Source organism: Podarcis gaigeae, assembly GCF_964106915.1.
Source record: "Podarcis gaigeae genome assembly, chromosome: 2".
Lineage (NCBI taxonomy): Eukaryota > Metazoa > Chordata > Lepidosauria > Squamata > Lacertidae > Podarcis > Podarcis gaigeae.
In genome coordinates this window covers 83315357-83340826 of record NC_139679.1, presented here as the reverse complement: position 1 = coordinate 83340826, position 25470 = coordinate 83315357, and the positions used below count along the sequence as shown (strand labels likewise).

Sequence of the window (25470 nt, the reverse complement as noted above, 5' to 3'; positions counted from 1 at the left end):
AAAAAAAACAACTACTCTTGGTTATATTTCTAGGCTATTCATATAACCAGCCTTGAAGATTGGTCATGTGATTCCAGGTTCAGCTGTAGCTCAGTTTATAAGTTTTTGCTTCATTCACACCTGTCTCCATATTCAGTGCAGGTGGCTAACATTTTCCAGCCCATGTCGGCACAGTACATTTACAAACAGGTTAGAATCATAAAATTGTAGAATTGGAAGGTGCCCTGATGGTCATCCAGTCCATTTCAGATAATCTTATCTAAGTCAAGAAAGCATATTAAACTTCAGAATTAGAGGTAGCCATAACTCAAGGCTGGAACTGGTCCATTCCTTCAGCTGCAAGAGAACCTATGTACATTTGAACTTTAATTTGTCTTTATTTACCCCCAGCAGCAGTCCCCCACTTTCCTTACATGCTGTATTATCAATTTGTATGGAGAACAATGGGGTCATTCATAAACTGAGTTGTAGTGTGATATGAAAGTTATAACATTCATTGCTACAGTTCTGAAGGCTGTTGTTATAGGGTTGGCATACCTAGAAAATGTGGCTTTCAGGTATATTGGATCTGAATTATGAACATATGAACTTTGTATCCATAGCATTTGCTTGCATGTTTGACAAGAAAACCAGACACAAAACAGTAAAGCAATTTATCACTCATTAAAGCTCTTCACATAATTGTGAAAGCAGCCCTTGAATCTATAGGTGCTGTTCTTATCACCACTCTTTCCTTTGGGCTATTGCTGCGTCATTTAAGACAGAAACTCTCTGCTCACCTGCTCACCACTCAATACTGAGAAGACTCTCCATGATAAACAAGTCTTAAATCTGCCAGGATTCCCCCACCACGACATGGATGGTTTTATTGGTTTAGTGGGCTAAACGCTTTTGCAGAATACAATTTTGGTGATTTCAGTTTAATCCAGTATTTGGTGATGTTTATTAGGTTTATTGTTTCAATAATTGTAAACTGAATAATAATAACAATTTATTACTTATACCCTGCCCGTGTGACTGGTTGCCCCAGCCACTCTGCGTGGGGAAAGAGAATGTCTTCTCTTTTCGTGCTGAGGCATACAGTAAATAATATTTTATGATTGATTGCAAATTCATTCCATGCATACCTTTTAGTTTCAGCTGCCAGAAGTGGAACCTTTTTCTTTTAAAAAAAGCAATTTTATTTTTATTGCATCTTCAGTCTTAAGTTATGACTGCAATCTTTTTCAGCACTCTGAATAGGTAAAAGCAAAATTCAGATGGGGGGAAGGGACAGAATTCCATGAATTTTCAGACACAAAAATATTTCTGATACATGCAGCCTTTGCAAGTTTCCTTTATATTTCTTCCTGATACTATGGACAGGAAGGTTAAGCATATGTAGTTTCTAACTGAAACAACTAATTGTTATGTCTATTGATAGTATCTGTAAGAGCATCATAAATAGTTTCTTGTTGTCTTTGTACTCGACTACGCAATCAAATTAGCCAGTAGAAAGTATTAATAGATGGGCTTAGTCTACTGTGCAAGCATAGCATATTTTTCACAGTTACAGTTCAGGAAGACCCATTTCCTTGTGCCTATTTTGGTCTACTTGAAACTAGCACCATTCTAATCACTCATCTTGGTTTGTGATCAACACCCCCCTTCCCCCCAAAATCTTTACATCTGCCTTTTGTAAAAGCTGCTTTCTTAGTCTGTAACAAATTTGGGAAACATTTACCCACCAAAGAAGATCAATGAGTAAGCTGCCCTACTCAAATTTGAATCATATGACTTGCATGCTCCTGGAAATGCCTGCAGCCACTCCTTTAACAAGGAAGTCATAATTAGTCAACATGGATCTGGTATCTGACTCTTTTCATGCCTATCTTTAAAGTACTAATTAAGGAAATATTTGTGGACTGTTGTCTGAACTCCTCCTCTCCTTGATTCTTGAAATAACTTGGATCTGTTCCATATTTTCCTCACCTCCCAGCAATGTTCTTCCTTCAGATCTGTTGCCTTTTTGACACTATTTATCTTTTAAATTAAACTAGGACAGTTAGACCAAGAAGTACACTTGATAGTGATTTTGTTTCGGTAGCACCTATATTAGTACCTCATCACACAAAGGTATTTCAAATGTGGCCAGTTGTTTGGCTTTAAGGGCTTTTTGTGCACCCGGGCTCAGTAAACCCGAGGGATGTGATAGGTAGAAATGAAGACAAGATAGCGTTTTGGGATCAAAATGGCCACAATTTTATTAATTGCAGATGCAAGTAGGCTTTGGCATAGGCACTGGATATGGATTCTGAATCAACTTGCCCGTCTGCTGGTTGATTGAGCCTTCAGAGTCAATCCTGGATTTAAGGATCACCCTATGACCTGAATCAAATCTGGGCAATCCTTCTAGGAGGCCATTTGGGAAGTTCTGTGGCATTCAGGCAGAAACCTTTCCCTGGACCCCTTTACCTGGGTACCTTGATACTTTCCCACCAACACGTTGTGACAGTTGCTGTGAGGTAGGTGAAACCTCCAGACACCCCTCATTTTGTCTGCAGGCGATTTCCTCCTTGGCCTAGAATATAGTGACCAAAATGCTTCATAGCAAGGTATTAGGCACACCCTGCCCACTCATCCTGGCAGGACCAAAATTATAGGGTGGGGCATCTGATACCACCTGCGCTGACTGAGAACTTTCATGCTGGCTTGGAAAAGCTTTCATGCTGCAGCTCAGCAAAGCAAGTTCTGATTAATAATTAGGAAATCTGTACAGCATATTATCAGGAAATTTGAACCGTGATGTGCTTTAAATATCATATCATATCGTAAGTAATTAACATAAGTTTCTGAAAAGTGTGATGTGGAGTTTCTGCCTATAGCTCTCTACTTCTTCAGACAACAGCACTGTTAGATTATGACTGACATTTTTTCTGAATCAGAACAAGTTTTTCTTCTCTTTGACAATTCTTAACAGGTTCTTAAAATATTGAATATTATGTTGTTATTTATTTTATAATTACAGCATGGCTTTATTAGTTCCTTGTCTTTTGATTATGGACAAAATAAAAGTTTTGTCTTAAAATCTGTCATCTGTAGTAGCTGAATAATGACAATGTCATGTGGTGGCACACCCAAAAAATCTGAACCCCCCCCCCCCAGCAACTATATCACTATAAAAGGCCCTGAGTTCAACAGAAAGAAGTCATTCTGGAGTTAAAGGGAAGAAGTGAAGACACCTTACCTATTCCTCATCTATATAGTCCTTGGCTTTCTTTTGTTGTGGTCTGTTTGACATTTCCATCCTGGAAAGTAATTTAGTTTCTGGACAAAGGTAGTCAGTATTTGGTTTGTTCACAAGGATAATCCTGTCATTTGTGTAACTCAAAGCTTTATGGAACATGAATATTAGGCTTGCATTCTACAATAATATATTTTAGAAGATTCTTACACTTTGATTTTGAGTTATTTTAAAAATCTTGGTTAGAAAAACAACAATAATTTTCCACACAAGGCTTATAAATTTAAATGAGCTTCAAAATGGGTTGAATACTATGCTCAAGGGATCGAACCATTCTTTCTACAAACAACTTTTATCTTGGTCCTTTATGCATACAAAATACAGTGGTGAAAGACAAGTAGCTTGACAATGACAAATTGCCTATAGTATTGGTTCATCCTGTTTGGCTTAGCTGGACTTTGAGCAGAGCTATGTTCCACACAAACAAAACCTTTGTATTCACATGCAATTGGATTCACCCTCTAGTACTTCTGATCCTTTGTGTTGTTAATTTTTTTGTTTAGCATCCAATAGTTTGAAGCAGTTAAACTTATATTGCATCTCTACAAAATGCAAAATGGCTGTCCACACAGGGGAGGGTTTGGTTCTGAAGTTTTAAATTTAAACAGAGATACTGAGATTTAAAATGTTTTATGAAAAGTGCTTGCAATATACAGTTAAGCGCAAAATTCAAGTGCTTTCATGATTGCCATACACAACAATGAATGAATGAATGAATGAATGAAGGAATGAATGAAGGAATGAATGAATGAATGAATAATGTGTTCTTATCTGGATTCATATGAACCTAAAGCAGAACACAACCATTTTCAATTATAGTCTTCAGTGTCTGTCTGGTTACTTTGTGTGAATGATTTGATGATCACATAGGGGCAGAGGCGCCATCTTCTAAAAAAACATTGAGGAGGGGCTGACATGACGTCCTGACGTACACAATGTTATGCAATGTCCTGATGTCACTCCGCACCCAGCTCTGTGTTTCCTTAAACAATGGGGGCCCACGGCCCTCTTAAAAAAAAAATAACATTGAGCCTTGGCCCCCAGGAATTGGTGTGCATGCATAGGGGATAGAATTTGAAGAGCAAATTTGTCAGGTGTATATGGGTCAGTTGATTGGACATTTCTTGAAGTATAAAGATCTAGTACTACTTTCATAACAGGTCAAATAACATGGGACACACAGTTGCATGTAATGCTTCTGTTTTGATTTATTTATTTCAACAATTTGTATGCCACTTAGCATATGTGGCAGTCGGCGATCTGGAATAAAGACTGGCAGATGAAGAAGTGTTTCGGCCTTTCATCTTGTGTTATTTTTTTGCTCACCCCACAAACCTCTTTTCTTTCTGCAAGGAAAATATACAAGGGTGTGTATGTTTTTTCTCAGTGGCTCAATGGGCGTTGTGGTCCTGATGAAAATCTTCCCAACCCTGAAATTGCTATCAGGTTCTGAATGGAAGGGTCCGTTGATGCTGCCCTCTAAAGGTGGTTTGAGGTTTTCAGGACAGTTTTCATGGGGGCCATGATTTGAGAGGAAAGGGTTAACCACTTCCCCATGTGCCACAGTCTCAATTCCAGCTGCTATTTAAGTTTATAAAAGAAGGCAAATCATGCAGTTAATATCATACCTACTTTGGTTCGCACTGCCATGATTAGAATGGAATAAGGTTTTAAACCTTCAACTCACTTTTTTAAAAAACACATTTAACTCTGTCAGTTGCTGAATGCTCTCCCAGTATATTTTACGTTCTATTGCCTATTTAAAAGCCTGCACTTTTAATCATGAGGGAACTGAAGGACGCATGTGTGGAATGGGGGAGGAATGGAAAGGTGTGTTTCTTTTACACATCACACCATCCCCACTGGTGCTAATGCAATTTAGCTTAACATGGCAGTATGTCGACAAATAAAGCCACAGTTCCATTCTGCAACAGGTACTGCTGTGTAAAAGTAACATTGGAAATTGGAACAGAAGTGTAGCACTATGACCACAAAAGCTAGCACAATGCACCCCACACCTGAATGCAGCCTGCAGCTCATAATGGTCAACTTCTTCACATAAATCTAGAATTTTGAACTGCCATCTGTGAAGTTATTATGTATTAGGCTCTTACGCAAATTATAAATACCAGCCACTAATGCAAGTACGGCTGCATGGATTAAACATTTTAACTGTAGATAATGTTCCTTTGTGTATTTCCTTAAAGGTACATGTGCAACCATTGTGGATTAATAGCATGTTTGAACATAACTTTTTTCCCCTTTTTCGGGTGAAAGAAAGAAGTTGTTTCAAATAGGATCTCTCATCACTGTCTCTCTGACATTACCTCCTACTGAACTTAAAGTTGAATACTTGGGGTCAGAAGGGAAAGAAAACAACAATTATAGAGACAAGTTGATTGAGCGGTTTCTTTTCCATTCAGTTATGATTGGAACATGAAGAGTGGGGTGTATATTGTTAGTTCAAACATTTTCAATTACAGTGTTTTAATTGCATTTTTGTGTCCTTACACAAAATGCATTCCATAATAATGGATGTAAGAATTACAGTACTGGTTGCTCTTGCTTTCGTATTTGTTAACTTATGAAATCGTAATTTTATATCACTTCATTTATCTACTTTTCTAACAGTTATGGACAGTTCCTATTAATAAAGCTGAGAATATTGTTCTCTGACTAATGTAGGTGAGGGAGTAAAACAGAAGTGTTTACATTACTCCCTTTTAAATAGACTGTGATGTGGCAAGGCAATTAAAAAAAAAAGATTTCTAGGAGACTTCTTAAAATGGTTAAACTGTTAAACAGCAATCAAAAGAGAGCATTTGCTAGTGTTTAATTCTTAACAGGGTGTGTGTTTTTTTAGTGTAGCTAAAACCATTTTTGTGTGTGTGTTTTCTTCATTCCACTTCTACAAATTAAAATTTACTCTTTTTGACATTGTTTAGACCGTGGATCTCTTGAACACACATGTATGTGCTTGTTCTTACGCAGAAGCACACTTCTTCACATACCGTATTTCTTATATGTGTACTAAATGAATTTAGAATGTATGCATATGTGCATTCGCATTCTCTTTCAGTATCAAATTAGTGCCTGAGGGGCAGCCATGTTGGTTTTTGGACTCATTGATCAGTGACAACTTGCGCTTCTCCAAGTCACTTTCCCAAGCACCCTTGTCCTGATGATCACCTTCATCTGACCATCTGTAGCAGATTTGAAGCACCCAGTCTACATCAGTCCAGCCATTCCCTTCAACCCTGTACCACTTGAGGGTCTAACACAGGCATAGGCAAACTCGGTGCTCCAGATGTTTTGGGACTACAACTCCCATCATCCCTAGCTAACAGGACCAGTGGTCAGGGATGATGGGAGTTGTAGTCCCAAAACATCTGGAGGGCCGAGTTTGCCTATGCCTGGTCTAACACACTCAGAAGGTGATGCCTTTTTGATTATCCCAGAGCGGAAAGCCCCTACCTGCCCATTGGAAACATATCCCCAAATGGTGCTTGCTTCGGTTTGATTGAAGTTTTCCTTCCTCTTCTATGACGGGGAATTGAGATAGATAGAGTTCCTTTATGCCCTTTTGCCCCACTGAAGAGTTCTGTTTCACTGCTGCTATCCCAGGATAATAAACATCATTTGAGGGATACTTTTGCTACATGGAATGTTTAATATTTTTGTCTTCCTGAGCAGACATCTCCTGTATAATGCTTCTGCCTAATTTTCTGCATAATAGTTTACAATGCTAAAGAGATTCCATCACTGTGTGTTGAATATTAATTTTCTTTTAAGGGGTTTTCTCCTTTGCCTCCTATTTCACTGTTCATATGAGCATGTGGGCTCCTTCTACCGAGAGTTGATAGGCTCAGAAAATGTGAGAATTTTGTTATTGTCCCTCAAGTGGAGTTGATTCATTTGTGAGCAGAATTAAGAGAAGACGAGGGCATGAGAAGGACTGGGAGTGTATTCGTTTTGAATTCAGGTGGAAGGTTAAATCCGAGAGAAGTTACCCTTTCCACTGTGGAAGGGTAATAAGTCCCACAATATTTATTTTACTTTAAAGGGGTGAAGCCAATAAGGAGAAAGGATGTGGTTTGAGGAAGAAAGGGAGGGGACAAAGAGCCCACTGATACTTGTGCACAAAGGCCCCCAGAGACCTGCACAGGACTCCACCACTAATCACTATTAAAGAAACAAACTGAGTGGTCCAGGCAATATGGGTTTGCTGGGTAGCCTGTGTATATTTCTATGTAAACTAACCACTTTGCTGTTCTGTAACGAGAATCTGTGACATTGCCATAATTTCCCTCATACTCCCATCAATATTTTTCTCTTATGCTTTGTGCCCACTTAATTATGAAATATTTCACATGTACAGAAGTTATAGAATGTATCAAAAGCAGGTTATATATTTATGATAAAAATATGTGCATTCTTTATTATTAGTTTTACAAAATATAGGCACTAACTTCTTTATTGAGAGGAGACATGTGCAAAACTGATCCTGTAGGGATCTAGGGTTATACTGTACGGTGGTTTCAATAATGTTCTATTAACTTTTCCACAAGAATAGATATGTTAGCCCAATCTTTGGGGTCCATTCTGGAGACATAATCTCATACAAGCTTGGTATTGTAAGCAGCATTTTTCTGACATGTAGTTATATCCACTTTAAAATATATATCCCAGGGCCAGCAGGACCTGATAGTGGTAGCTAACTGGATGAGGAGACATAAACTGCTTTTGAACTGACACTATAATATCATGATAGTTTCCAGCCTTTTTTGTCCTGAGGCTCATCTTAACTTGAACATGATTTTAGGTACCCATTTCTTATTTTTTTCCTTTTTAACCATCTATTTGTATGGTCGTAGTACTGCTGTCGTGACCCACCTTAGATCAGGCTGTGACTTGGTTTTGGGTCCTGACAGACAAGTCTGAAGACCAATAGGATCACCCGCCATGGGTGGGTTTAGTCATTTCTGTATGATGAAGTCCCCAGTTTCAGTGTTATCCTGATCCCTCAACTGCTCTAAATATCTTGTTTCAATTTGTTTCTATCAGTTTCATCCAAGCCACTGTGGAATGTCATGGAGCAAGGCAAATAATAATAATAATAATAATAATAATAATAATAATAATAATAATAATAATAATAATTTGCCTGAATGCTGTACATATGACAGTTTAATTTTGGCTTTTATATAGAGAAGACGTATGGTACCATCATATGCTAAAATGTTGTATCATCAGTAGTTAAAATTATTAGGTTCCATCATGTTTAGATATTTGAGTTGATTATTGGTCAGACTGAACAAAAAAAGCTTGACACATGAGATTTTGGAACTCTTTTAGACACCCCAATATCCTTTACTGTCTTCACATTCCAAGTAATGAACTGAAATGAACCTTTCTGCAATTTAATTGTTGCAGTCTTTGCAGTGTGCAGTTCTAAACACACTATGAAAATTAGCAATATTTGGATTTTGAGTTCCTTAGATTTATGTTGCAGTCATTGAAGTCTGGGCTGTTGCCTGAAACAAACAGGTTCAAAATTGATCATAAGCAGCACATTGAATTGAACCTAGAAAATTTGGGCGGATACATTGTATGCAGAATAAGACATGCATTTATGATGCCTAATATATTAATGTTGCCTCTTTTGCTTCAGAGGCACTAAAATATTCAATTAAAAAACCATACATTTTGCAAGCATTTTCATTATTATTTTTTAATCTTATCAGACAGGAAGCACTCCTTGCTGCCATCAGTGAAAAAGATGCAAATATTGCCTTGCTTGAACTGTCTGCTTCAAAGAAAAAGAAAACTCAAGAAGAAGTGATGGCTTTGAAAAGAGAAAAAGACAGATTAGTCCATCAGTTAAAACAACAGGTTGGAAAACACTTTTTTTCCTTATCATTCTTTATGGGGATTTGCAATTATTTTCCCTGCTTTCTTCTAACATGAAACTAAGTCTTTAAACCAAGCCTGCCTGTGACAGCTGGAAAGAAAGGTAGGATAAGGATACATATTGCCTTACTACTATTTTATTGGTGTTTAGTCTTCAGTTGCATGTCGGTTCAGCTTGTTCAATATGTTCTTCGGTCATGTCCTGTTTCCCTTTTTCCATCGAGGCTACCACTTAACTGATTACACAACAGCAGAAAGCATCATACTGAGATATGTTCCTTCTCTTGAATCCTACTAACACTTTATGTTTAGTTCCCATTTTGTATATTGTTGTATTCAGTGCTTCTTTTGGGATGGTACTTACTGCTATGGAGTATTGTCACCTCTTCTTCTTTTTGCTGCACATGGCAGCCATTTTGTGCTGGCACCCATGCCACTTTTATCATGAAATGAGTGCTAGAATCTCATTTAAATAAATAAAATAAAATAAAATAAAATAAAATAAAATATTAAAACCCATATCTACTGTACCTCCTTATTCAGATGCTGTGTTATAGTTGCTTGTTAGCTTTCTGCAAGGTTATCTGGAAGTTACAAATGGATCTCAGAAGAAACTGAACTATAATTTGCTTCTGTTCTGAAGTGCAAATTGTAGGAATGCTAGGTTGTATGTTCTAAATCTATGTTTTATCTGAAAATAATTATTAAATTGCATTCCTTTTTACTGATAAGGGAAAATTGCCATAGAATATATCCTATAATACAGTGTGGGGTTGTGGTTGGAACATATTATTTGGATCAAATTCAAATCACCACTCAGGCAAGGAGCTCACTGGGTTACCTTGCGCCATCCACCATCTTTCAAACTTATCTATCTTTCATGGTTGGTGGGGCGACCTTTCATGGTTGGTGGGGCTGAACGCCTTGAAATAAAGGTGAAATAATAATTTAAAAATGCAATGAATGAATGCATGTTTAAATATGCATATACAACAACCAACAGACTACGGTAAACTATTTTAGCTGGGGCAATCTTTTTATGTCACTATTAAGTTTCTAATGGTTAGGTCCATGCATTAAGGAAAGAGAAGCATAATCAGATAACCTAGATGCTAAAGCTGTGTTGTGTGTAGTAGGAATGCATTGTCAAACCTTTTTCTCCTGTAGAAACCCTGGGGAAAGTAGATGAGAAAAAGAGATGCTTTAGAATGAGCCTTTATTGGATGGTTTCCACTGTGTGACAGTATCAGTCTTGATTTTTGTTACTGTTACTTGCAAAGTAGGAAAACAACCCTAGCCATGCCCGTCATACCAGTCTCACCCAACCCTTTGCAAGTAACCAGCTTGTCCTTCAGAATTCAGTCATTCATAGATGAGCATGCCATGTAAGCATTGTATTGGATCCCTCCAAACATATCAATGTTATGATTCCTTTCCTTGAATCATGCATTGTATGGTGTAGCTTTCTACCCCTTAAGCAACAGGATGCAAAACTGTTGCTTCTTCCCTTCCCTGAACTTCCTATAGTTCTGACCTCATGCGCCTAATCATTACAGCTTCTTCCCACAGGTCTATAGACATAGGAAACAGCCCCAGAGCATGAACATATCATCCATTTGTGATGCTGACTTCATCACAGACAATGGTGCCAAGTACCTGGGTTCCAGTCATGATGCACATGTGCCTCAGGTCAGTCAGCTGGATAGGAGACATTGTACCCAAACGTTGTAAGCCCAGTAGGTCCATCAACACCTTTCTCTTACTTTTAGAAATTGATTTCTGGATTCTCTGTAGCCACAGCTGAGTGGCATGGACTCGAACACTATTCTCTTTATTTTCTAGGTAATAGAGATATGTTCAACATATGTCAGATAACTTCCCTCTTTTCTCTTTCTGCACCTCTTGCTTGGGGGCAAATACAGATGGATTTTAAAAGTCATTTTCCAACATTCTGCTATGCTATAGCACAGGCATAAGCAAACCTCAGCCCTCCAGATGGTTTGGGACTACAATTCCCATCATCCCTGACCACTGGTCTTGTTAGCTAGGGATCATGGGAGTTGTAGTCCCAAAACATCTGGAGGACCAAGTTTGCCTATGTCTGCTATAGCATGACCAATAATACAGCACAAGGATGGGGCTATCAACAGATAAAGGGATAACGTTCACTTTAGGGTCACCAGGGGATTTGATCTGTCCCCAATATGTCTTAGAGTGTACTCCTTTAGTTCCTCTTATTTGACCCTATAGGGCAGGGGTGGGGAACCACATCCAGCTGACAGGCCATGTCTCGTACTCCCAATAGACAACATTTGACTGGTGGTGTGGCACTTTGAAGCCCCAACTATCAGGTGATTGTGCCCTTGCAAAGAGCCCTACGCTATGCTTGGAAGCCCCATCTATCAGCTGGCCATCGAGACTTCAAGGCACTGCCTACAGGTATTTGCAAAGGGCTTGCAGTTTGAAGTGCAAGCAATCAGCTGATTTTTGGTGCTTCATCAGCCCAGCTCAGTTGATCATTGGCATTTCAGAAGCCATGTGTGCAGTACTTCTGAAACCTTGTTGATCAACTGATTGAAGGTGCTTCAGCAGCCCATTTTGCCCCACCCAAGCTACCTTTTACCTGTTAACACCTGACATCTTATATGATGCCAGGTGACTGGCAAGAGGGCATAGCATGGTCAAAATGGCCTGGTGGGCCTAATTAGGTCCACGGTCTGGAGTTCTACTCTTGCAAACACTGTTGTGCTGAATGAAACAAATTGATCAATGCCCCTGCTTGGCCTTTGCTGAAACAAATTACAATTGCTTTTCACAGAAATAACGTAGCATCTTCACTTCATACAACATTTCTTTGGAACATATTAAGAGACACAAATAGTGACAACTATTAACATGTAAATAGGTTTCAGAACACTTTTATTAGTTTCAATTTTAATATGATTTTGTTCTATTTGAATGTATTGGATTATTTTTATGAATCATGTTTGTTGCTGATGCACCTCAATAAATGTGACCAAGAGTCTGTAGCAAAAAAGAATCATGTATTTTCCTGTGATCTATATGTTCATTTCATTATACTTTCTAGTTATATGCTAGGCAAGAAAAAAGACAGACCACCATTTTTTTGTAATAAGGGGAAGAGGCTCAAATCAAGCCATTTCTAAATATATAAATGCCTTACAAATCAGCTAGATTGGGATGTTTCCCAGTCAGTTCTTTGTAAAGCTTATAACAGCTGGGTTGTGTGTATAGTAAAGAGTTATATTGTATGCCTTTTAAATTCATTAGTACATTTATATCCCACCTTGGGATATTTATATCATGGAACTCAAGCCAGTGTACAAGGGGTTGCCAAGCAGACCTCCCTATCTAGCCTATGACTGGATCAAAGCCTGCTTAATTAAAAAAATGTGGCCAAAACCCATGCTCTAGTCTGGTTGGATACTACTTTACAGAGATATTTCAATGGGTTTGGATAATATTGGTTAATTTCAATACAGTGGAACCTTGGTTTTCGAACTTAATCCATTCTGGAAGATCGTTCGGCTTCGAACAAGTTCAAAAACCGAGGATCAATGGACTGGCTGCAAAGTCAAGGGTGTGTGTGTGAAAAATGCAGCTTAGAAACTGTTTGGCTTCCTAAAATTATTTGAAAACCGGAGCAGTTATTTCCGCGTTTTTGGCGTTCAAGAGCCGAAACATTCCAAAACAGAGGCATTCAGGAACCGAGGTTTGACTGTATCTCTGATGTTAAATTGTGGGAATTACTATTGAAATGGAATGGTGTGTCTTTATTTGGAAGAAAATAGAGGCTTTCAGACTGCAAACCTATAATCTCTTTCCTTGGATTAATGTTCATTAATGACATTAACTCCTGAGAAGACATGTATGGGATTATGCTTCAAATCACAGTGAAGAGAAGTTATAACTAGGAAAAGTAGTCCTTCTAACCCTGAAGGCATTTAGGATGGCAAAATATTCTGGATTCCCCCCCTCTAAGGCTCTTATTTTTGTGCATTTAGAAACAACAACCCTATTGTAATCGAGATAGCTGACCATAGAAGAAAGTCTAAACAAAAAAAGCCCAAAATGTAGCTTTTCCTCACAGGACAGTCACTCCACACCCTTGATCATTTTGGTTGCCTTTTTCTGAAACTTTTCCAAATCTACACTAGCCTTAAATAATTATGTAGTAAGCACAGGGAAACTATAGACCAGAAGAAATAGCTATGCTGAAATATGGCAGTTTATATGGAGAAACAGAGAGTGAATTGGTGAAAAACAGATCACTTTGTTCTATCCTCACCCAAACATTATCCTCCAGAATGACCTGCCCTCTGTCCATATACTGGGTGTTATGACCCTTACTGACAGAAAACAAGTGGGAGTGTAGGGTGCAGAGAAATCCTGTTCAAACTATAAAGGTAAAAGGCTCTGACTGTATGTTGTCTTATCAGCCTTAGAAGACAACACTGCTTTCTATTGTATGCTTTCTGTATTATGTTTTGCTTCTTATGTTTATCGGATATAGTATGAAATATATATATATTTTAAGTAGTCCTACGATTCAGATAGTCAATGCTATTAAACTTTGTGGATTAACCCAATATAACAAATTGTCTCACAGAGCTCTGTTGGGATTGGATTAATGCCAAGGGCACTGATTGCATCAGAATGTGTAATGTATCACAGACGCATACTGAGATTGAATTGCCAAAACTCAAATATATCCAGGTTTGCTTCAGACATAGATAACGATAAAGCATTCTAAACAATCTGGTTGACTCCTCAAGCTTCCTTCTTCAGGTGAAGACTAATTGGCTCGGCAATGTTTCCATGTGACATTTTCAAAGAATGTTGAAGGTTAAACTCTTCCTGAAATGGCTAAGAACTTTTATTATGCAAGGAAGGAAAGTAATGTTGCCAGGCCCCAATGATGGATATATACAGGAGGAAGACAATTGTCCACAGAGAGGGAGATTTGTGTTCACTTTTCTGCTGTCAGACAAGTCTCTTGGCAATTCAATTTAAAATCTGAGTTTTCTGTTCAGTAGTAGAAATTGCTCCATAGAAAAGAGCATGTAGTGCTCGTTCTGTGTGCTCAGAGCATAGTTATTTCTCACCCCTTATTTGGTTTATGCTTCCCAATAGCTCCACATACTGCGGCAATTACTTAAAAGAAAGAAATCTCAGGGTGTATATGGTCGTCAGCTGCAGGTCTTACATTAACATTTGTTGTTTAAAGTTTTTTCCCCCTGCAAATGTTTCACCCATTGGATAAAAAGGTTTATTGCTTGGGTTACATATTAGTGGAAGGACTTATGTCTGTGTGATGGAATTTCCTCTCTCCTCAGCCCCGGTCCCCCCAAATCTGCCCCAGAGGCTTGGGGAACGTAAGGGTAAACAACAGAGAGAGGAACAACAGGCAGAAATCATTACACTAATGGCATGACCTTGTAGGATACATCACTTTATGTATCTATCATGGGCTGGATTCAATTAAACCGGTGTGCTAACAGTAGCTAGTGTAAAGACTCCCACTAGCAGAATGGGGCTTTCTCCCCATTCCCTTGTCCTCCTGCTGTGCACCCCCAATACTTCCCCCACATCCACTCTATGGCATTGGGGAAAAACCCAGAACAGCATGTGAGGGGAAGAGTAGGGAGATTGTTCCACCTGGGAAGCAGAAATGCTTGCATTGAAGAAACTATCTTAATAGCATGACATTGCATCCTGCCCCATATTTTTAATTTGTCCTTCCTCAAAGGAACTCAGGACAGCATACATGGGCTACCTTATCCCCATTTCATCCTAGCTACAAACCTTTCAGGTAGGTTAGGCTGAGAAATAAGGACTGGCCTTTGGCTTCACAACTGTGCATGTGCAGGGATTGTAACCCAAGTCACTTCTGTCTATTGCCCGTTGGACATTGTTGCAAGTTCTAGGGCAGCAGGCAGTGAAAAGTGAGTGGATATAGCAGCAAAGTCATTGCATGCTTCAGGTGTTGTTAATGCTACTGCTGAAATTGTTTAGCAGTTGAGGGAAGCTGCAAAGGAAGTAAAAGCCTTAACAGCCAGATCCTAAGCATGCTTACTTGGAAGGAGATTCCATTTGATTCAGTTGGATTTGCTTTAAGGAAAAGTGTACCTAGCCTGGAATTCTAATTACACACATGAGAACATGCTTAGGACTGAACTATGCAAATTGAAGCCTTATTCGCATAAGGGGCTAAAAAAGTGCTTGTGCCAAAACTCACTATTTAAATTTATTCAGATTAAATGAAATTCTGTTTTTAGCTCCTGCATCATATACAGAAAACACTGTAATAACTGCAAAATGCTAAAATATCCTCGGAAGCATTCACTGGGGAGGTCTAATAGACTCCAATGTGTTTGGAGGACAGTATTTAAAATGGCATATTTAAGACTCCTTAAATCTTGTGCCTGTCAGCTTTTGGTCTGTTCATTTAACCAATGGAAGGATATAATGAAGAAAGCAGAGACCCAGCTTAGAGAATATGCCTGAAGAGAGCAGATTGAAAGGGGACATAAATCACATATATTGTAGCTATGCGTCAATAAAAGAGCCATTCTGAGTTTTTGGAGAAAGTCAAAACATGTCTTGAGCCTGGCCTCCATTGAATTGGTGTGGTTTAATGTGTTGCGGTTTTTGTGGCCAACATGATATGTTCAGGAGCCCATTTGCATGTTGGTGGATATGAAACAACATTCTGGTGCAGAACTAAAGGGAACTCTTAAAGTTTTTCTATCTGAACATATTTTAAGATTTAGCAAAGTTTGTCAAAGTAGGTTTGTAGCAAATGCAAAGAAACCAAGCTAGCTGCGAAGCAAGCAGTTCATGAATGTTTGAAATTCTAATTGTTTGGCAAACCTATACATCGCTTTTAAAGTATTTAATCGTCCTAATTTGTATTTTAGAATTGTGTACGCTCCCATTAGGACTGTACTTAAACCAAATCAGTGGTTCATTAGCAGTTGACAAAATAAAATGTCTAGCTAGAATTCCTTTTGAGAATTAAAAGATAAATGCTGCTAAATGAAATCTGTACAATGATGTAATTCTCTTTGAAATGGTTTGCTTAAAAACTATAAATACATTTTCTTGAAGGATTGTTCAGAGTTACTCGTGCGTTTCTCAAATGTCTTTTTTAACTGTTCGGATGGTCAGCCAAAAAAATGTAAATGGAATTGGCCAAAAACTTCTGGAGAGCGTTTTACCCTAGACATGTTCCAGTCACTCCAAGATCACAGGTGTCCACAATATATCAGCCACAGACAAAGCTAGCATTTGGCAATCTTTGCTAACTCATTAGCTCACTACTTCATAGAAGGATTAAGAACCAAAAAGGTAACTTTGAAGTCTTACAATAGCAGAAGTACATAAAAATTAACATAGCTAGCAATCTTTTCTGTTTCATTTGCCAGGATATCCTGGTTTTTCCAGTGCAGTTGGCAAGTATGATATCACAACATTGTAGTCAAATAAACAAAGACATTGGCAGCTGAATTTGAGTATGACCTGGGAGGACAGGCTATGTCAGCGCCTTCTGTGGGCCTCCTTGATGTGTTGCTGGGGACATTGCATGTCTCTCACTTCCTGACATAGGTCTCCTTGACTTACTTTGTGTAGATCAGATCTCATCAGGTACTCATCCCTCGAGATTTCACCAGGTACTGATCACCTTTGGATGGTGCCCCTGATTATGTTTTGGGCTTTACATGGTTCCCTTCCTCTACCATAGCTTGGAAGTCCTGTGTGTGAGGCCTAGCCTTCTTGGGCTTCTGAGGCTTACTCAAAGGCTATGCCCACCAGAACAGGAACAGTACACTAGGTGAACCTTAAGCCTGTATACCATAGCTTCTGACACTTGAGGTGTCCCCTTGAGGACCCCCTTACTTTTGTGATTGTAAGTTGTTTAAAACTGTTTTACTTTTTTAAAAAATATTAAATTTAAACTATTTGATATTTTAATAATTTTAAATATTTAATAGGGGGACCTTAGAGTGAAGGGCAAAGAAAATAATACTAATACTGTACTACTAATAATAATTTTGCTGCCTGAGGTGAGGAAGAATTTGATGAGACAATATCCACTACTGTTGCTGAAAGCAGCAGGCTAGAGAGGGTGGAGTATATGCTCCCTGGCTTACACAGCAGTCTTCCAGCTCCTTGGCATTGCCCTCCACCTCCCGCCAACGTCTGCAGCTTGCAGTGATCTCACTCTGTCAGTCCTGCTTCTGTAAGCTCTGAAGAAAACAGGCATTTAATGATTCCCTGAGGAAATTCCTTTATATGTATACATGGAGTTAGCAGAGACAGCAATGTCGCTGTCAGTTCTACCCATCTTTCCCTCATGTGTGTTATACAAGTTGTTGTGACGTGGGGTTTGTGATTTCAGCTCTCTTGACATAATATGCTGGAGACAGTTCTCTAGTAACACTTCTTTATTAAAGCAAACAAGACTGAGACTTGAGGAGGGGAGAGCTACATTTATAGGGACAGGGAACAAGCTAGAAAGGATACATTTTGGAGGGAACAATCTCAGGCAATCACAGTCCTGCCTTTTGGAGGAAACCAATAAGACAGAGGATCCAAATACAGCAGCTTAAATGAACCAATAGTAGCTGTACCCTCTGGAACCAAAAGGCAGTTACTTTACCCTAATGCAATACAGACAATAATAATACAGATATAAAATCCTTTGACTCAATACACAACACAAGTGGAGTGTTATTTCATGTTGGACACCTTAAATTGAGCCTGTTTCTCAATTTTATTTTCTGTTTCTGTTCAAACTATGGCACATATAATTTAGTATTGAGATGAATTTTCCATGCAGCTGTATCTTTAGTTTTTCTTTTAATTACAGACGCAGGAGGTCCAGCATGCAAATTACCCATAACCCAAACACCCCCAAGCGCCTCCACTGTCATTATTGTTGCTCTGGGAATTAGGGGTATTCCTCATTCACACAAATTGTATTACATTGGTGTCAGATGTGTAGAATTAGATCCCAGACAATATCTGGGAGGATTTGTAACCTGAAAGGTGATCTGTAATTAAGTATGATGATGACAATGATGATATTAATAAGTAAATAGACCCCAAAGGGGCCAATTGTGCACGCATGCACTTAGGACTTTCTTGAGGGTATTTCTGCAGCAAGCTGCTCCTTAACATTTTTCCTCCCTCATATTGCACATTGCTGCAAAGATCCTGGCTTGTGTTAAGCCAAAGCTTCCTGTTGCATCTGAACTGGCTTAATAGCCGGAAAATAACCCAGGATCACATTGTACATTCATGCAATTAATGGGAATTTTTTAAGCATGTGCATAATGCATAGCTAACACTTGATATTTCCCTATATTGGCTTCTCATATGCAGTGCTGTGTTAATGTAGAAGACTGATGCTTTTGCAACAACAACTTGATGAAAACTTGTTTCAGTATTGAAACAAGTCCTGCTGCTTTCTGCTATTAAATAAAATGAAATAAAACCTGGATAGAAACAACACAGAATTGAAACTTAAAGAAGTTTTCTGTAGTTTCCTGAAAAGAAGAAATCATACATCTGCATTGTGCACTTAAGCTAACATTCTAACTGTAACCATACTGACCTAGAAGTAATTCACATTGAATTCAATGTGATTTACTTCAAAACGAAGGTGGTTTAGGATTGCGGCCCAATCAAAATAGGCACAAGGAAGAATTAAAAGCATATGTTGTATTACTAGCATATCAAATATTGGGGGAATTAGTAGTTCTACTTTTTTTCCTATTATGCAACTTATCTGCTCTAATAGTTTAAATATGTATTAAATAATTATTACAGAAAATTGTCTGTTTAATAATTTCCTGTCATAAAAAAGGCAGGCTTCACATCTTATATTGCCTGTATATATTTAGGTCCTTGGTCTATACTGTCTCCAAGCAGCTCTGTTTTCAAAGTGTTAATTATATATTTTAGCCCACTTCTTTCCTTTTTTGTTCTCATATCCTTCCGTGTAATTACCACGTTTAGTATTTGGGACTGAGGCAAATACTTTTAGCATGAGCATAGCGTATTCATTACTGACTACACTTTATTGTGTGTTATACACTTTTAACTTCTAAGACTTGTACCTACTTAGGAAAGATATGTGACCACAACAGAAAAGTCAGATGGGTTGTGTTTAAATCAATATAACTCAAGTCACAAATGTCACAAAAGCTGAAATGTAGTCTTAGTACCTCAGATAAGTGTCTGGCACCTGGAACTACAGTTTTCATTCTGCCACACATCTAGTATTGCAGCTGCTGTTTGTGAAAGGACTATTACCCACCAGTATTTGAAAGAAGGAACTATATTATGTCCTCTCAGTTTGCCTTGGAATAAGCCATGCCTGTTTTGTAAAACTGTATGGTGCCAGGTGCCAGAATTGTTACGATTAATTCAATGCCAATTCAGTTTTAATGTGAGTGAAATAGGCTCATTGCCCTTCTGCTACTGTTCAAATTAGGCAATCCAGACTTTTGATAGAGAAATTGCCAAAATGGCTTTCTAAAAATCATTTCTAGCAATATGGAAAGATTTGATTGTATGACTTTCAGGCAGATGAGACCACGCTAATGTAAGAGATTTAAAAAGCAGAACCATTCAGTTATCTTTTGGTTCTTTGCTTCAGCACATGGGTTCATTTCTGTTTTGTTCTAGCTTGTTTCAGAATTATTTTTGTCTATCGGTTGGAGAGCATAACATAATGAAACCTTACTACAGGTTCTCTTTCCACAGTTCTATTTTCTGTATCTTCTTGCTAATGCAATAGCATGTAATTGTTCTATAATAGAGAATCATAGAATTGTAGAGTTGGGACCCCAAGGGTCATCCACACATTCATTTTTGCAACTGCTGGATCAGGAGTAGGGAACCTGTGGCTCTGTAGATACTGTTGGACTACAGTTCCCATCAGCCCCAGTCAGCATAGCCAGCAGTCAGGAATGATGGCTGTTGTAGTTCAGAAACATCTAGACTCTGCCGGGTTGCCATACGTCTGGAAATTTGCAGACATACTTGGAATACTGCAGCCAAAAGCAGTGTCCAGGCAGAAATTGGCTAAATGTCTGTGAAAATCAAAACATATGGCAACCGATTTTGACAATGTCATTTTTGCCAATTTCCCTCAAAAATAGCTCAAAAACATCCAATTTCTTTGCAATTTTGCAAAAAACAAAAACAAAAACCCCAAACGCTGATCAAAACTAAAGAAAGCTCAACAACTTTGGCAAAAGGCAGAAAGAAAGTGTAATAAATCCCCCCCAATGTTTTTAACAAAAGCACCTTCATCTGCTTTACTCTTGGCTTATAAAGAAATTGTACTTTTAAAGGATATATAACCTCTGGGCAATATATGGGATAAGCTACAGTCACTTTGTCCAAACATAGATCTTGCCGTATATTTTATCAATGCAAATACTTCCTTTATTGTAACTGCTACTTTATCATAGGTACAGTTTTAAAGCACAAGAACGGAAATCCACACCCATGTTGATAATGAAAGAATGGTTGCTGTATGTGAAGCACTTTAACATGCCAAATATTATTGAAATGTCTTAGTAATGCCAGACACTGGTATTGTTTGTCCCAGTGTGCATGACTTTCAGCTGACCTCAATTTTCAATTGCTAGTTTGTGACCCCCAACAGTCTTGTCCAGTTTTGCACTGCATTTGCTGCTGTTGGAATCATGTACTCCTTCCTTTCAGAGTCAAGAAATGGTGTAACTCCTGCTTTGGTTGCTGCAATGCTTTCATGACATTATATTTTGCTGCAATGCAAATTGTCACCTTTAGGCTAAGGACATTATGTCTGTATTTGGAAATCATTTAGCATAGTAATTGCTCACACCTGTGCGGTCCCTTTTCTTCTTCATCTTCTGGTAGGGTTGGGGTTTGCTGTCCATTTTTTTATCACACTATTGTAACTCAAACTCCATCTGTTGCGGTTTGCATTTCCTTAAACTTATATGATATTGGCCCAGTCTAGCTGTTTGCTCACATGAAAACCAGTTGGCTTGCATAGTGGGTGAATGAGTGAGCAGTGTAGAGCAGAGCTCAAATTAAAGTTTGATTATTGCAAAATTCTCCACCATCCCTAGCTTCTGAGACATCATGGTCACGTATTTGTGTTTGCATCCCATACATTTCTTTACGATACAGAACAGAGGAAGAACAGCAAAGTTGCACGAGTCACTGATCATTTCATTGGAATGTCATTGTACTAGACCTCAGATAAGCTACTGTAAGCAAATCTTTAAAGCAGTTTCTAATTCTGTCTGTGAAGGGGGAGATACGATGAAGAAGTTCTGCATGGGAACCATAACTGTGTCTTTCCTGTTTCTTAGCAGCAAGCCTTAACTATTTTTCCACTTCTAAATCCCAGGCACAAATATTTTATTCTTCATCTGATCTGGATAACTGATAATAATATTTTTTGCTGACCTGATAAAGGTATTTTTAGATTAGTATTTCAATATTACAATTTTAATTTGCTGTTTTTTCTTTACTAGCCAACCCAGATAAAGCTTTCCTGTAGAACTGCTAGAGAATATATGTATTAAATGAGCCTGAGTATGTAGCCTGGGTCAGGGCTGCAGCATATAGGGCTAAACTGCTGTGTATCCTACAATGGGGTTTTTGACACAAGGGACTGCCTCATATTCTTAACATTGATGGCAGGAATCCACACTCATGACTGAGAAGTGTTGCTTATGGAAGAGCAGTTTTGCTCAGTTTTCTACTTTTGGCAATGACGTCAGATGTTGCTTCTGTCCTTGCCCCTTCAGAAGGGGCTTTTCAAGACTTCTCAAGGAGGCACAATGAGCTGCTCTGGAAATGTGAACTGGAAGAGCCTCATTGTGCATGTGGCTCTTTGGATCCCAAACCATACATGCCCATATCAGTTGATTTAATTTGCTGCTTCAGTTACTGTGCGTTAATATTATATGAACCAATGTGTTCTTTAGCAGATGGTTGTTGTTTTGGAAAGAAGTTCAGTAAAGAGGTTAGGCAAACTAATATATGGGATCAGTAAAAGCAAGCTTGTGTATACCGTATTTTTCGCTCTATAACACGCACCTGACCATAACACGCACATCGTTTTTAGAGGAGGAAAACAAGGGAAAAAACATTCTGAATGAAACAGTGGATGTATCATTTTTGTGCTTCATGCTGTGGCCACAGACATGTGATCTGATGGTGAATTTGGGGTGACCCAATGCAAAAATCCTGAGAATCCCTGTGGATCCATGCTTTGTAACCACGTTTTTGCACCATTGCAGCACCAGGCAACAGTGGGTGCGTGATTTTTGGGGGGCAGGCTGTAGCCATGGACATGCTATGTGCTCTGATGGTGAATTTGGGGTGACCCAGTGCAAAAATCCTGAGAATCCCTGTGGATCCATGCTTTGTAACCACGTTTTTGCACCATTGCAGCCCCAGGCAACAGTGGGTGCGTGATTTTTGGGGGGCAGGCTGTAGCCATGGACATGCTATGTGCTCTGATGGTGAATTTGGGCTGACCTAATGCAAAGATCCTGAGGATCCATGTAGATCCATGCTTTTTAACCACGTTTTTGCACCATTGCAGCCCCAGGCAGCAGTGGGTGCGTGATTTTTGGGGGGCAGGCTGCAGCCATGGACATGCTATGTGATCTGATGGTGAATTTGGGGTGACCTAATGCAAAGATTCTGAGGATCCATGTGGATCCATGCTTTTTAACCACGTTTTTGCACCATTGCAGCCTCAGGCAACAGTGGGTGCGTGATTTTTGGGGGGCAGGCTGTAGCCATGGACATGCTATGTGATCTGATGGTGAATTTGGGGTGACCCAATGCAAAGATCCTGAGGATCCATGTGGATCCATGCTTTTTAACCACATTTTAAGTGGGGAGGGAAGGAAAAACACAGAACGGACAAGGAGCACGAGAGGGGTGTGCAGAGAAGCAGCTGGCTAAGAATGCAGGACAGGGGTATAACGGGAGGGAGGAAAGGAAGGCAAAAGTTTTCCCTCACCTACCCACCCAAGCCAGCCAGCTCGCACGCGCGCTCTCTCTCTCTCTCCCTCCTGCACGGAGCTTTCCCTTCTGCTTGCCTGGAGGGGAGGGGCTTTCCCTGCTCTTTGTTCCGTTTGAGCAAACACAGCAAGGAAACAGAGGTGGGTGGGCAGTAAGACCCTGAGGCAGAATGCCGGAAAGCAGCCACTTCCTCTTTTCAGCTTTCCCTTCTAGGAGACGCGCGATTTTTGACTGCTTTTTTTTGCCTCTCCTTGCACCATTTGGCTCCAGGGACCACACATTCGCTCCATAACACGCACAGACATTTCCCCTTCCTTTTTAGGAGAAAAAATCTGCGTGTTATAGAAGGAAAAATACGGTATATAGTTTGTCTGTGTGTGTGTGTGTGTGTGTGTGTGTGTGTGTGAGAGAGAGAGAGAGAGAGAGAGAGAGAGAGGGAGGGAGGCAGGCAGTCAACAGGGGAAAGAATCAGATTCTCGCTCACAGCAATGCTAAAGAGAAAAGCAACAAATAAGCAATTGTCCTGCTAACATTTGGCATGATCCACATCTGTTTACACTTGGGTATTACACCTACGTACAAAAAGAATCATGATAAATGGGGCTCACTCAGATAGTCTTCAATAGGGTTCCAGTACTTGGCTTCAAAAGAGTCCGTTTGGGGCTATAGGAATCCTGTGGTAGGATTGCTGTTTGTGTTGGGTTGCCAACAAATTTTGTTGAGGTGGAATTTCGGGGGCACTATTGAAGCACAAGGCCCTGCTTTGGTGAAGCGTCCAAGCAATTTTGAGGGAAACATTGTTACTGGTCATGGTAAGACTAGAAAGATATATTCCTAGGTGAAGGAAGAAATCCACATTTCACGAAGTTTCTGTCATCACCCTCTTAAAACCAAAAAGGAAGGGATTTTGAGTATTGGCAGAGAAGAACTATCACACAGTGCCATATTTAGGAGCCTATGTCCTAGGCAGCTGTCTGGGGAGCAAGGATTGGGGAACAAGGCGGCCATTGGCTTCATAGGGTGCTTGGCATAGGCTGCAGTTGGAAAAGTGTTACGAATGGTTCAACATCTGGCATTGCTGACCAGCGTACCACATAACTTACATAAAAGCAAGTTGTTCATGCAGTACGCATTTGTGATATTATAAACACCATATTAATAATCAAACTTCATGAAATTAGTATTAAGGCCATATTATTGCACCATTAATTTTGTTGGTTTTGTTGTTAGTGGATCTCTGGCTTTAATTCTATATGGTTTTTATTGTATGGTTTTATGTATGACTCTTGTAAACCACTCTGATTTTTTTTAAATGAAAAGTGGTGTGTACACACACACACACACACACACACACAGTGTGCTTTATTCTAAAGAATGCTTAGGGGTACTCTCATTTTGACTCAAGAAAATCACCATTTTATAATTCAAATTGAGACAAATAAGTACAGCAAATGGACAAAAGTACAAAGATTCACAAAATGTTTAGGGTTATGTGTACCCCTGCGTCCCCCCAGAACAAAGCACTGTATGTATATTCCCATTTTCTATGCACGCAAAGCTTCTGCAAACAGGTTTTCATAGGAATCTGGCCAGACATAATTCCCAGGAGAAGACCCAAATGTGACACATTCATTCCCTTGCTACTGTTTTCCTATAATTAAACTTCCTACTATTGAAACACAAAAGCAAACCATGAAGATAGACTTAAGAGTTTAAATGCTGTCACTACTTAGGCAACTGAAACCAATGTTTGGAAACATCAGTTAAAATGCCTTGCAGAGGAAATCGTAGTTCCACAGAATAGTACCATGAACTGCATTGTTTGCATTATTAAGTATTAGTTGCAAAGGACTTGAAAGCAAAGTTTCGTCTTAATATATTGCTCCTGTATCTTCTGAAAAAATATGCTAAAATTTGCAGAATCCAAAACCCAATTGCATACAAAATTCAAAGTAATAAAATGTAGGTTTTATTCTGCTTTCCTGTTCCATGTTAAATAGGAACAGATTTGGTCAATAATGGGCTTGAAATCATTTTTAAGGAAATCCAGGAAAGTGTAGGAAGTGGTGGCCCTATGGCGTCAGTAGGTGGCACTCTTCCCTCCAGATCAATACTGTTAAGCACATTTCTAAGGGACATAGTTCTGTTGGAAGTACACAGTCGTCTCTCTCCCCACCCCGATAAACTAAGCTTTTAAACACATG

At 39.1% G+C, this 25470-nt stretch overlaps 1 protein-coding gene across 12 annotated transcripts in view; it reads left to right on the top strand.

The window, feature by feature from the left end:
* The window catches only part of ERC2 (ELKS/RAB6-interacting/CAST family member 2), a 505832-nt gene that overhangs the window by 341285 nt on the left and 139077 nt on the right, over window positions 1–25470 (top strand). For all 12 annotated transcript variants that reach the window (XM_083727002.1, XM_083727012.1, XM_083727004.1 and 9 more), the window contains one exon: window positions 9028–9175. In XM_083727002.1, coding sequence (XP_083583128.1) covers window positions 9028–9175 — 148 coding nt within the window. The remainder of the gene's footprint in view (window positions 1–9027; window positions 9176–25470) is intronic.